The sequence below is a fragment of the Capsicum annuum genome, chromosome 8, assembly GCF_002878395.1.
Source record: "Capsicum annuum cultivar UCD-10X-F1 chromosome 8, UCD10Xv1.1, whole genome shotgun sequence".
Classification (NCBI taxonomy): Eukaryota; Viridiplantae; Streptophyta; class Magnoliopsida; order Solanales; family Solanaceae; genus Capsicum; species Capsicum annuum.
The window spans coordinates 14,104,478-14,118,954 of record NC_061118.1 but is presented as its reverse complement, the minus strand read 5'-3'; the positions used below and the strand labels follow the sequence as shown (position 1 = coordinate 14,118,954).

At 44.0% G+C, this 14,477-nt stretch overlaps 1 protein-coding gene across 4 annotated transcripts in view; it reads left to right on the top strand.

Moving 5' to 3' along the window:
* The window catches only part of LOC107838979 (delta-1-pyrroline-5-carboxylate synthase), a 79,633-nt gene that overhangs the window by 30,846 nt on the left and 34,310 nt on the right, over positions 1-14,477 (top strand). For all 4 annotated transcript variants that reach the window (XM_016682294.2, XM_047395332.1, XM_047395333.1 and 1 more), the window contains 2 exons: positions 7,471-7,621; positions 7,763-7,831. In XM_016682294.2, the coding sequence (XP_016537780.1) occupies positions 7,471-7,621; positions 7,763-7,831 (220 nt within the window). The remainder of the gene's footprint in view (positions 1-7,470; positions 7,622-7,762; positions 7,832-14,477) is intronic.

Sequence of the window (14,477 nt, the reverse complement as noted above, 5' to 3'; positions counted from 1 at the left end):
GGGGGGGTATGAACCGACGGGGGGGTCGGGTCAACGCCGGGGAGCGACGACCGGGGGTCAGGTCGGGTCAGCGCCTGGGACCGGAGGTCGGAGCCGGCGGTCGGATCTGGTCGGCTCCGACGTTCAGCGACGGCGCCGGGGACCGGGGGCCGGTGCGCTTGGGATGGAGAGGGGGTAGGGAGAGAGAGAGAGGGGGAGAGCCGGCGATCGGAGGTCGTAGCCGGCGGTCTGGTCAGCGCCGGCGACCTTAGGTCGGAGCCGGCGGCCGGATCGGGTCGGCGCCGAAGGTCAGCGACGGCGCCGGGGACCGGGGGCCGGTAAGCTGGGGGTGGAGAGAGGGTAGGGGGAGAGAGAGAGGGGGAGAGAGGCGTTGGGAGAGAGAGGGGAGAGAGGGGGAGAGAGCCGTTATTTAATTAAAAAATTAAATTATTTAAAAAATTATAATTGACTATCAATGTCACAAAATTTTGAATAAGGAGAGTAACATATAATGTTATTTAAAAAATACATAAAAGTATTATAAATTATAATAGTTAACAAATTAAAATATTTAAAAAATAATTTAATTTGTTATATAGTTTTTAAAAAATACATAAAAAAATATTATAAATTACAATAATTAACAACTTTAAAAATTTAAAGGTCAATCTGTCTGCTTTGGTACAACTTCATTGGGCTTTTCTCTTGCCTTCATTTTTTTCATCCATTTTAATTTATTTGTCTTTACTATCCTTTAGCTTGAGCCGGGGGTCTATCGGAAACAACTTCTCTGCTTCTTCGGAGGTAGCGGTATGGTTTGCGTATATCTTACCCTCCCCAGACCCCACTTTATAGGAATACACTGGGTTTGTTGTTGTTGTTGTTGTTTAATTTATTTGTCTTATTTTTTTAGTTTGTTATATATTTCAAAAAAAAATCTTTTAAATCATAATAATTAATAACTTAAAAAATTTAAAATATATAAAATATTTTTCGGACTGTCGAAATTATATCAATGCGCTTAAATTGAATTGCAATATTTAACAGCTTAAAATATCTAAAAAAAATAATCTGTTATATATTCTAGTAAAATACGTAAATAATACTATAGATCACAATAAGTAACAACTTTTTAAAAAAAATTAAAATACAAAACATTTGGTTGACTCTTGAAATTATTAGCGCCGCTCAAATTGGAATAGTTAAAAATATAATTGACTATCAATGGCACGGAAGTTTGGACAAGAAGTGTAATATGATTTGAAAATTATATAAAAAGTAATATAAATTCCAATAGTTAACAGCTTAAAATATCAAGAAATTTTTTTTTAATCTGTTATATATTTCACAAAAATACTATGAATCATAATAGTTAACAGCCTAAATTTTTTTTAAATATATAAAATATTTGGTTGATTCTCGAAGTCATATGGAAGAAAAAAATATAACGTACTAATTGTTGAACGGCTCTTTCTCTCTCTCTAGCCTCTAACGGCTCTTTCTCTCTCCCTAGCCTCTCTCTCTCGCCTCGCCCCGGCCCACGGCCTTCGGCGCCGACCCGACCCGACCACCGGTCCCCGATGTCGACCGCCGTCGCCGGCCGAACGGCTTTCTCTCTCTCCCTACCCTCTCTCTCTCCCGCGCTCCGGACTCCGGCCCCGTCGCCGTCGCCGACCTATGGCGCCGACCCAACCAGACCGCCGGTCACCGACGCCGACATCCGTCGCCGAACGCCGGTTCCCCCCCCCCCGCCCGCTGTACCCCCCCTCCACCCACCCTTCTCTGTCCAGACCCCCACCCCCACCCCCCCTCCGCCGGCGTCGGTACAACAGTCCAGCAGCCGAAGCTCGGTCTTCAGCCGCAACCGCCGCTCGGTCGCCAGCAGCCGCAGATCCATCTCAGTAGCGAAATCCCCCGGCAGCAGGTCGACGCGGGGCTTGGTCTACAAGCGAAATCTGGTGACTTCTAACCTTTGCTTATTTCATTCTTCATTCTGCATTCTTTCATTCTTCGTATTATACTAGTAATTGAGTATAGTTTGGTTGCTGGAGTATTTCTTTGAATTTGTGTGAGCCTTGTATTACTTGTTGCTGCTTTGCTATTACCATCGTTTATGTCTTTATATCTTTATATTATCTTTATATTCTCTTATACTTTCGTCCAGTTGTGGCTGTGGGCAGTAATGGGTGGATAGGGTCATGTCCGAGGGGGTTGGGGCGGGGGGCCGTGGTGGGGGCGGGGGATGAGGAAAGGGCGGGAGTGGGAGGGAGGCCAAGGTTTGGCCGCGGGGGGAGTAGTGGAGGGCGTGCGGGTAGTGACGGTAGGCTGAGGGTTGGGTCTTGGAATATAGGGACCCTGCAGGGCAAGTCCATAGAGCTTGTGAAGACCCTTAGGAAGAGGAGGATCAACATTGCGTGTGTTCAGGAGACCAAGTGGGTAGGGTCTAAGGCTAGGGATGTGGATGGTTACAAGCTGTGGTACTCTGGGAGCGAGAGGCGTAGGAATGGAGTTGGCATCTTAGTGGATGAAGAGCTTAGAGGTCAGGTAGTAGAGGTGAAGAGGATCAACGATAGGTTGATGACTATTAAGTTGGTCATTCGGGGGTTTACCCTGAACGTATGTAGTGCCTATGCGCTGCAAGTGGGATCGGAGGGGGAGGAGAAGATACGGTTTTGGGAGGCTTTGGAGGAGGTGGTGAGAGGCGTGCCTAGCTCGGAGAAGATTGTTGTAGCAGGAGATTTCAACGGGCACATCGGGGCGCTATCGGGAGGCTTTGGTGATGTGCATGGTGGTTTTGGTTTAGGGGAGAGAAATGAAGAGGGGGCTACCCTATTGGAGTTTGCGAGGTCCTTTGGGCTGGTGGTGGTGAACTCGGGCTTCCCGAAGTAGGACGAGCACCTGATCACCTTTCGAAGCGCGGTAGCCAGGACCCAGATTGACTTTTTGTTGCTTAGGAAAGGGGATAGGGCGTGGTGTAAGTACTGTAAGGTCATTCCGAGTGAGAATCTTTCGACCCAACATAAGCTCTTGGTTATGGATTTGGGTATAAAGAAGAATAGAAAGAGGAGGAGTAGGGAGTGTAGACCTAGAATTAAGTGGGGCGGCTTGACGCCAGTGAATGCGTGGGAGATAGGGGAGAAGTTGGCGGGAATGGGGGTGTGGGAGTGTAGGGGAGACGTGGATAGTATGTGGGATAGGGCGGCTAGGTGCATCAGGGAGAATGCAAGTGAGGTGTTGGGGGTTTCTAGGGGCCGGGCTGGCCACCATCAGGGGGATTGGTGGTGGAATGAAGAGGTGGAGAAGAAAGTGGGGACCAAGAAAGGGGCGTATGCCAAGTTGGTGGAGAGTAAGGACGAAGAGGAGAAGCGGGTAAACAGGAAAGAGTACAAGCTAGCGAGGAAGGAGGCTAAGTCAGCAGTCACGGCAGCTAAGACGGCCGCCTTTGAGAGCCTGTATGCAGGGTTACAGGGGAAGGGAGGGGAGAAAAAGTTGTTTAGACTCGCTAAGGCTAGGGAGAGTAAGGGTCGTGACCTCGATCAGGTGAGGTGCATTAAGGGGGAGGACGGTAGAGTGTTGGTGGAGGACGGCCACATTAAGAATAGATGGCAGTCGTACTTTCATAGGCTCTTGAATGACGAAGGTGATAGAGCTATTGTGTTAGGGGAACTGGAGCACTCAGAGGAGTGTCGGGATTTTAGCTATTGTAGACGTTTTAAGGTAGAAGAGATTAGACAGGCTGTTCGCAGAATGCGAAGGGGTAGGGCGACGGGGCCGGATGAGATACCGGTCGAGTTTTGGAAGTTCGTTGGAGAGGCTGGTCTTAGGTGGTTGACGGGATTGTTTAATGAAATCTTCAAGACGGCAAAGATGCCCGAGGCTTGGAGGTGGAGCACCATGATACCTCTCTATAAGAATAAGGGGGACATCCAGAGTTGCAACAACTATAGGGGGATTAAGTTATTGAGTCACTCTATGAAGATCTGGGAGAGAGTGGTCGAGGTGAGGCTGAGACGGATAGTGTCTATTTCAGAAAACCAGTTTGGATTTATGCCTGGCCGCTCGACGACGGAGACAATTCACCTGGTACGGAGGTTGGTGGAACAGTATAGGGAGAGGAAGAAGGACCTGCACATGGTGTTTATCGACCTGGAGAAGGCCTATGACAAAGTCCCCAGGGAGGTGCTTTGGAGATGCTTGGAGGTGAGTGGAGTACCGTTGGCATATATCAGAGCAATCAAGGATATGTATGATGGAGCGAAAACTAAGGTGAGGACGGCGGGAGGAGACTCAGAGCATTTCACGGTCCGGACAGGGTTGCATCAGGGATCTACTCTTAGTCCCTTTTTGTTTGCAGTGGTGATGGATGTGTTGACGCGACGTATTCAAGGGGAGGTGCCGTGGTGTATGCTTTTTGCAGACGATGTAGTTTTGATAGATGAGACTCGAGGGGGTGTGAGTGACAAATTAGAGGTGTGGAGGCAAACCCTTGAATCTAAAGGGTTCAGGGTGAGCAGAAGCAAGACAGAGTATGTGGAATGCAAGTTTAATGACGTGAGGCAAGAGAATGAGGTAGTAGTGAAGCTGGAATCACAGGAGGTAGGTAAGAGGGAGAGTTTCAAGTATCTCGGGTCCGTGATCCAGAGTAACGGTGAGATTGACGAGGATGTCTCGCACCGTATTGGGGCGGGATGGATGAAGTGGAAGCTCGCGTCGGGGGTGCTGTGTGATAAGAAGGTGCCGCCTAAGCTTAAAGGCAAATTCTACAGGGCAGTAGTTCGGCCGGCCATGTTGTATGGAGCGGAGTGTTGGCCAGTTAAGAACACCCACATCCAAAAGATGAGGGTGACAGAAATGCGGATGTTGCGCTGGATGTGTGGGCTGACTAGAGGGGATAGAGTTCGGAATGAGAACATCCGGGAGAAGGTTGGTGTGACACCAGTGGAGTGCAAGATGCGGGAAGCCCGATTGAGATGGTTCGGACACGTGAAGAGGAGGGGCGTGGATGCCCCGGTCCGTAGGTGTGAGAGGCTAGTGTTGGATGGTTTTAAGCGGGGTAGGGGTAGGCCGAAGAAGTACTGGGGTGAGGTGATTAGGCGAGACATGGAGCAGTTACAGCTCACCGAGGACATGACCCTAGATAGGAAGGTCTGGAGGACGCGAATCAGGGCAGTGGACTAGGGCCAGTCTGAGTCGCTAGTATAGGGAACTACTTGGTGGGGGTTTATTCCTGTTAGGAGTCCGTGTCCCATGTTTTATTATGAAGCTGTGTGCTTTCCTCTGTTTTATATTACTTATGGGTGCCGTATTTATGTTATGTAATCTTGTAACCTTGTAACCTTGTGCTGTGCTTTACTATGTGTTTGTGTGGTACCGCGTGTCTCGAGCCGGGGGTCTATCGGAAACAGCCTTTCTACTTCTTCAGAGGTAGAGGTATGGACTGCGTACATCCTACCCCCCCAGACCCCACCAGGTGGGAATACACTGGGTTTGTTGTTGTTGTTGTCTCGAAGTCATATCAGTGCCACTTAAATTAAAAGAGAAAAAAGATATTATAAATCTCAATAATTAAAAACTTAAATTATTTTAAAAATATAATTGACTATCAATGCCACAAAAGTTTGAACTAGGAAAGCAACATGTATTATTTGAAATTACATAAAAAGTATTATAACTTGCAACAGTTAATAAGTTCTACATTCTATTTGTGCCACATAATTTGAGACAAAAAAACAACATATATTGTGCCTGTGCTGGCACGCGCCCTCGGCATCTAGTCTGAAAGTAGAGTTGTAAGCATATGCCTAAATTATGGTGGACTATTTTGAAGGAAAGGAATGCATGAATCTTTGAAAGCAAGTTTGAATTTGTAATTATTATCAAGTACAGACGCCTTTCCAACTGTTTTATTGGTGTAGCATGGCTATTGCAAATGATATAGAGGTCATGATGGACTTCTTGAGTTCATTGCACATTCAGCAGTGATATTAACTTATAAATATCTTTAAAGCATCTTCTAGCTGATGAATTCTTCATACAAATATCTTTTAACGATTAAAAAACATATGGCTAACTAATGATTTCACCTAGCTCTTGTTTTGATTTCAGAAATCGTTGCATCTCTTGAATTTCTGTATCAATTTTGGTCAAAATACCCAAAATGATTGACCATATCCGGTACGTATTCCACACCCACACCCAAACACACATCGACAGGTGTGCGGTACCAAATGTGAAGAGTTCATGCAACTTAGATGAATACTATTGGGTCTTGACTTGGGAGTAGGGGAAAAAAGAATTTGAGAATAATTCTGATAGCAAAATCTAATTCATAATGATTATTTTCTTAATGCTAGTTTAGCTTTGAGTTGCATCACCGACAAAATCACACTTGTTATTAACTCTCATATGTACTGAACAGGATACACAATCTACATTATGTATAAAAAAGATACTTTACATGTTCCGTTCTTTGGGTATTACATGTTTCAGCATACCTCAAATCTTTTACATTTTCTTTGTTGTTTCAAACTTGATTTATGATTATGTAGTCCTTAGTTTCCAAAATCCATGAGTTACTTCATGCCTAATTAGCTTATATTTTCTGATTGCTCCATGGTCGCCTCACACTTGATCCCTTCTATGTTTTTACATTTATGCATCTTTGTAATTCTCTTTATAGTATGACCCCTCATTGTATTTACATTCAAGCTTGTACTTGGGGTTCCCTTAAGCTGTCCATCTTGTATGTGTAACCTCTGCCTGCTGCAAGATTTAACAGGTTTATGGTTAGCATTTATTAGCCTATAGCTTGCTTTACGATAGTGTGGAAGTTACTAATGTTACTAATGTTTCTATTTATCGCTTCGAATTATAATTGTGACTTGCTGGAGTCTTGCGATCTTTCATCTAAATTGAGGTTAGAAGTATTTAATAATATTTGGACTACTCATGATCATGTTCAAAATGCTTTGTGGATAGCTCATCAATATAGCAAATACTAGCTGCATACAACGATCTATATGTGAGCCGTAGTTTTTCGAACAGTTGAGCGTAATATTTTTTGGAGAAGGAAGTGTACTAATCCTCAAGTCAAGAAGAAACAGCGCACGGATCAGATATAGAAAACAAAGGAAATTTGGGGCCTTTCTCTCAAAAACATCAAAACAATCTCAAAAATATCATGCGGAATCAGACACAAGCCACTTGGACAAAAAAAGAAGTGACTTGGACAAAAACAAAGAAAGTAGCTTAGACAAATCTTTTTTGCCAATAACTTCAGACCAATCAATCGGATCTCAATTAATACGTAATCGATTGAATACTACTTGAAAACGGCTCTATCCTTATAGTTTTAAAATATGGTAAATGCTGATTCTCCGCGGCCTTTAATTTTAGTGAGAAGTGATGCTGACTATCCTCAACTTGTTTGGCCTTAAAGGAACAGTTTAATTAGATTCAAGATGTGTTGACTGATGTTTGCCTCTGTGCCAGGGGTTATTTTGTATGGTGGACCCAAAGCAAGCTCCCTGCTCAAGATTCCAGAGGCACAGACATTTCATCACGAATATAGTTCACTGGCTTGCACTGTGGAAGTTGTTGAAGATGTATATGCGGTGATAGATCATATACATCAGCATGGAAGGCATGTTATGCTTGTCTAATTTTCTTTTACAAGGATGCGCTGTGATTTTTTTTTTTTTGGGAAAAAACTACTTCATATCAAAGCTCCAGTTCCATGCAAACTTTTGCAATCCTTATTTTGTTATACCCAACTCTGTGGCAGTGCCCACACTGATAGCATCATTACCGAAGATCAGGAAGTTGCTGAATTCTTTTTACGTCAGGTTGACAGGTACATTTGCTGGACTACTTTATTTTATCATTCTTATGTTTTCAACTTCATCCTTTACCACAACTCATGAGTAATTTCTTCTATGTGATATACCTGGGCTTCATTTGTTTTCATTAAGATTTAGACATCTGAATAATTAAGATGTTGTCTCTGGATCTGGATACTAAATGATTAAAAATGTTTGTTTTTTAACATCTACACGTGCATAGTTTATTCATATATGGTTTTTTATATATATGTTTTTTTGGGATAAGGTAAACGATTTTATTAACATTTAGGGGGAAAAGCCCGTATATATATGCCAAAAGAAGAGAACCTACACCAAAATATGGTTCTCAACAAAAGAGGTCCATTCCTCTATACAAATTGGGACCTCGCAAGTACACCAAAAGCAAACTAGGTACAACACTTTTTTAACTTTACGAAATCAAGTTCTACCCCTTCAAAAGCCCTCCTATTCCTCTTTTTCCAAATGACCCACATGACTACTAAGGGGGCAACGCTCCATGCTGTCGTGCTTTCTTTCCCTCTATTAAGAGTCCAACTTTGCAAAGCCTCCTTCACTGCTCCCGGCATAACCCATTGTGTCCTAAACAAATTTAGGGCTGCCCTCCATAATCGACTAGCCACCTTAAATGCAAAAGAAGATGATCTACACTTTTGCCGGTACTCTTACATATGAAGCACCAACTGACATGAGTGATTTTCTTCTTTCTTGGATTCTCCGTTAATATCACACCTCTTGCCACCAACCATACAATGAAACAAACCTTCCTTGTTGCTCTTGGGATCCAAATGGATTCATAAGGAGAGGTATCTTCCATTCTCACTAGCAACCTCTTACCAAAAGAGCTAACGGTGAATAAGCTGTCACCACTCTCCTGCCACCTCCATGAATCTAACAAGTTGTTTTATGTGTCTAGCCCATACAAAAGCTCTAACAGACTGTGAAATACTTCCATCGGAATCTTAAATCCTAGTGAATAGCAACCTCGTGAGACCTACAAATTTGTTGGACTGTCATCTCTCTGGCAAGAAATGCGGTATAAACTAGGAAAAACTTTCTTCAACTCGACCTCCCTACACCACTTATATGCCCCAAAACTAATCCTACTTCCATCCCTAACCTTAAACGAGATATGTCGATGAAAAACTTCCCATCCCTTCATGATACCCCTCCACAAACCACACCCGAATGGAGTTGCAATATTTCTGGTTCTCAATCCACCATCCAATATCTCTAGATCCACTCTCCTAACAAAGCCTTGCTGTACACCTGGAGATCTTTCACTCCAAGCCCTCCCCATTCCTTTGGAGATGTGACAACTCTCCAATTCACAAAATGAAACTTTTTAATGCCTTCTACTGTGTCCCATAGGTAGTTACGTTGAAGTCTTTCCAGTGTTTCAATCACTTTTCCTGGGGGACTGCAAAAGTGACATGAAATATGTAGGAATACTAAAGAGGGTGCTCCTGATCAAAACTTCCCTTCCCCCTTTTGCCAGGTACCTCTTTTGTCATCCTGCTAGCCGCTTCTCGACTCTCTCAGCCACCGAATTCCACAGCTCCCAAAGGTAGTCTAAGATACGTAGTAGATAGACCACCCACTTTGCAATTTAACACTTGCACAATCTCCTCAATATTGTCTACTACTCCGATCGGTGTGACTTCGCATTTACCAAGATTGAACCATCTGAAATGGTACAAGATCTATCTCAAGAAATCTAACTGGGATACATCCGCATCACAAAAGACCAAAGTATTATGTGCAAACAATAAATGTGTAACAGTCACGTTACTCTACGCTCTAAACAAAGCATCAAATCCCTTTAATAGACCTCTGCTGATTGCTCTGTCCATCATCTTGCTCAAAGCTTCCATTACAAAAATGAATAACATAGGAGATAGAGGATCCCCTTGTCTCAAGCCTCTCAAACTCCCAAATAAACCTCATGGACTTCCATTTACCAAGAGAATCTGCCCATGTGAAATCTGATCCATCTCGTCTGCTTATCTCTCAAGCCCATCTTGATGTAATCCAAGAAATCCTAGTTGACATGAGCATAAACTTTCTCAAGATCTAGCTTACATAAAATTCCCGGTTTACCTTCTTTCGAGAATCAACTACCTCATTTGCCACTAGAGCTCCATCTGGTATCTGTCTTCCTTCTACAAAAGCATTCTGAGAAGAGGAGGGTACTGTTTCATCCAAGACCTTCTTAAGCTTGTTAGAAAGCACCTTTGATTAGATCTTGTAAATGCTTCCTACTAGACTAATAGGTCTATAATCTTTTATACTCATCACCCTTTCCTTCTTTGCCAAAATGGTGATGAAAAAAGAATTCAAACTTTTTTCAGACTCTCCACTTTCTTGGAATTCTACAATGGTTTCCAACAGCTTACCTTTGACTATCCTCCAACACTGTTGGGAAAAAGCTAAACTGAATCCATCTAGTCTAGGAGCCTTATCGCCCCCACAACCCTGCATCGCATCCCACCTTTTCTTCCCTTATAGCCCTTTCCAACCACTCCCCTATCCCCTCCCCTAACTGACTGCAAGCTAGCCCCCCCAATTCTGGTCTCCAACTGACTTCTTCCTTGGACAAAAGTTCATATAACCCCATAACGACATCCTTCACATCTTCCTCTCCCTCAAATACCACTCCATTCACATCTATAGACCTTATGAAATTTCTCCTTCTATTAGCTACCACCACTCTATTGATGAATTTTATATTTGAATCCCTCTCTTTCAGCCACAATGCCCTCGATTTTTGTCTCCAACTAGTTTCTTGAACGACTGCTAGAGTGGCAATCTCAGTTTTCACCTCTTCCTTCCTAATTCTTTCCCTCTCTTCTAGTCCCTTCAACCCTTCTGCATGCTTTAGTTTTCTTTTAATATATGTAAACATAATAAATATACAATTTAGATAAAACATAATTAAATATTATATCAAGAAAAAATTAGATAAAGTATTAACTTAAACAACAAAATTTTCATTTGAGTGATAAAATTATACTCTTAAGGATATAAATGAATATTTTATGTTAGATACAATTATTGAATTATCTAAATTGGTAAAAACAGATATAGTGATGAAAAAAGTTGTGATAAAATGTGATTAAAAAATTTATATTCAGCATAAATTAATCTATTAATTGAACTCAAAATTTTCTTATATTCAGCATAAATTAATTATTAATTGAACTTATCCAACAAACAAAAACAAATGCTCAAATTTAGTTTTGATTTAGACGCATAAATGTTAGAAGTATTTGAATAACTAACTAACTAACAATCATCTAATTTTAACACTCCAACACTATAAAAGATTCAAATAACTACAACAACAAACCCAGTGTGTTCCCACAGAGTGGGGCCTGGGGAGGGTAAGATGTACGCAGTCTATATCGCTACCTCCGAAGAAGTAGAGAGGCTGTTTCCGGTAGACTCCCGGCTCAAGATAAAGAATAGGCGATAAGGAGATGGATTACATAACAAAAAAGGCGTAAGGAATAATAAAAAGTCAGAGCAATACGAAAATACGAGAGATACGACAACACGAAATAAGCAGATAACAACTGAGAAAATATGAAAGGGACATCCACGTATAAGTAACACTTACTCGCAGCCATAGACACCTATAGACACAAACCTAAGGTTACTAACCCAGCTACACAAGATCTCTCCTGGTGGCTTGCTACAACCCACACCTTCCCGCTAGCCTTTTACCCTTATCCGCGACCTCCACACCTTCCTATCTAGGGTCATGTCCTCAGTAAGCTGCAGCTGCTCCATGTCATTTCTGATCACCTCCCTCCAGTATTTTTTCGACCTACCTCTACTTCTCCTAAAGCCATCCGACGCTAGTCTCTCACACCTACACACTGGGGCATCCGTGTCCCTCCTCATCACATGTCCAAACCATCTCTGCCTTCCTTCCCGCATTTTGTCCTCCACCACCGCCACTCTCATCTTCTCTCGAATAATCTCATTCCAAATCCTGTCCACTCTAGTGAGCCCACACATCCAACGCAACATCCTCATTTCTGCCACCCTCACTTTTTGGATGTGGGAGTGCTTGACTGGCCAACACTCCGCGCCATACAACATGGCCGGACGGACTGCCATTTTATAGAATTTGCCTTTAAGCTTAAGGGGCACTTTCTTATCACACAGCACCCCCGAGGTGAGCCTCCACTTCATCCAACCTGCTCCAATACGATTGGTGAGATCCGCATCAATCTCACCATTCCCCTGTATCAAAGACCCAAGATACTTAAAACTATCCCTCTTACAAACATCTTGGGAGTCCAACCTCACCACCATATCGTCCTACTGCCTCAAGTCACTAAACTTACATTCCAAATACTTCATCTTGGACCTACTCAACCCGAACCCCTTCGACTCAAGGGTTTGCCTCGAAACCTCTAATTTTTCATTCACGCCCCTTCACGTCTCATCAATCAGCACTATATCATCCGCAAATAGCATACACCAAGGCACCTCGCCTTGAATACTCCGCGTCAACACGTCCATCACCATCGCAAACAGGAACGACTAAGAGTCGATCCCAAATGCAACCCTGTCTTGATCGGAAAATGGTCTGAGTCTCCTTCCGCCGTCCTCACCCTGGTTTTCCCTCCACCGTACATGTCCTTAATAACTCTGCTGTACGCTACGGGGATCCCTCTCACCTCCAAACACCTCCAAAGAACCTCCCTCGGAACTTTATGATACGCCTTTTCTAGGTCGTTGAACACTAAGTGTAAGTCCCTCTTCTTTTCTCTATACTGCTCCACCAATCTCCTCACCAAATGGATTGCCTCTGTTGTTGAACGACCAACTATAAATCGAAACTGGTTCTCTGAAACAGACACAACCCTCCTCAATCTCTAGTCTAGCACTCTCTCCCAAATCTTCATAGTGTGACTCAACAGCTTAATACCCCTGTAGTTGTTGCAACTCTAAATGTCACCCTTGTTTTTATAAAGTGGAATCATCATACTGCATCTCCAAGCCTCAGGCATTCTCGCAGTCTTGAAAATACCATTAAACAAATCCGTCAACCACCTAAGCCCTGCCCAGTCCGCATACTTTCAAAAATTCACTGGAATCTCGTCCGGCCCCGTCGCCCTACCCCTCCGCATCTTACGAATAGCCTCTTTGACCTCCCATACCTTAAAACGTTTGCAGTAGCTGAAATCACGGCTCTCCTCCGAATGCTCCAGCTCCCCTAGCTCAATGCCTCTGTCCCTTTCCTCGTTCAGAAGTCTATGAAAGTAGTTCTGCCATCTCTTCTTAATGTGAGCATCCTCCACCAGAACACTACCATCCTCCACCTTAATGCACTTCAATTGATCTAGGTCACAACCCTTCCGCTCTATAACTTTTGCAAGCCTATACAACCTCTTATCTCCTCTAACCCAGCATACAAACGCTCAAACGCTGTTGACTTGGCAGCCGTAACTGCCAACTTAGCCTCCTTCCTAGCTACCTTGTACACCTACTTATTCGCCCACTTCTCTTCTTCATCTATACTCTCAATCAACTCAACATACGCCCCCTTCTTGATCTCCACTTTCTTCTTCACTTCTTCATTCCACCACTAGTCCCCCTTATGCCGACCTGCCCAGCCCCTCGAAACACCCAACACACCTTTAGCAGTCTCAATGATGCAGCTGGCTACCCTATCCCACATAGCATCCACGTCCTCCCTGCACTCCTACGCCTTCATACTTGCTACCTTTTCCCCTATCTCCAGTGCACTTTCAAGCGTCAAGCTACCCCACTTAATTCTAGATCGAACCTCCCGACCCATCTCTTCTTCCTTTTCTTGATAGACAAGTCCATCACTAACAGCCTATGCTGGGTCGAGAGGTGCTCGCTCAGAATGGCCTTACAGTCCTTACATAGCACCTTACCCCCTTTCCTAAGCAGCAGAAAGTCAATCTGAGTCTTGGCTTTCGCGCTTCGGAAGGTAATCAGGTGATCCTCCTTCTTCGGGAAACTCGAGTTCACAACCACCAGCTCAAAGGCCCTCGCAAAATCCAACAGGGCCTCTCCCTCGCCATTTCTAACACCGAAGCCAAAACTACCGTGCACATCGTCATAGCCTCCGGGTGGGATCCCAATGTGCCCATTGAAGTCCCCTGCTATGACGATCTTCTCCGCGCTAGGCACGCTTCTCACCACCTCGTCCAAATCTTCCCAAAATCTTGCCTTCACCTCCTCTTCCAAGCCCATCTGCGGCGCATAAACACTACATACATGCAACGTAAAACCCCCCAAGACCAACTTAATCTCCATCAGCCTATCACTGACCCTCTTAACCTCAACCACCTGACCTCTAAGCTCTTCATCCACTAAGATGCCGACTCCATTTCGACGCCTATCCCTCCCCGAGTACCAAATCTTGTATCCATCCACATCCCTAGCATTAGATCCTACCCACCTAGTCTCCTGAACACACGCAATATTCACCCTCCCCTTCTTAAGAATCTTCACCAACTTTACGGACTTACCCTGAAGGGTCCCAATATTCCACGACCCTACCCGCAACCTATCTTCTCTTGTCTCTCGCTTTCCTCTACCACCCCTCCCTGACCTAGCCCTAACACCCGACCTATACCCCCCACCCACCCC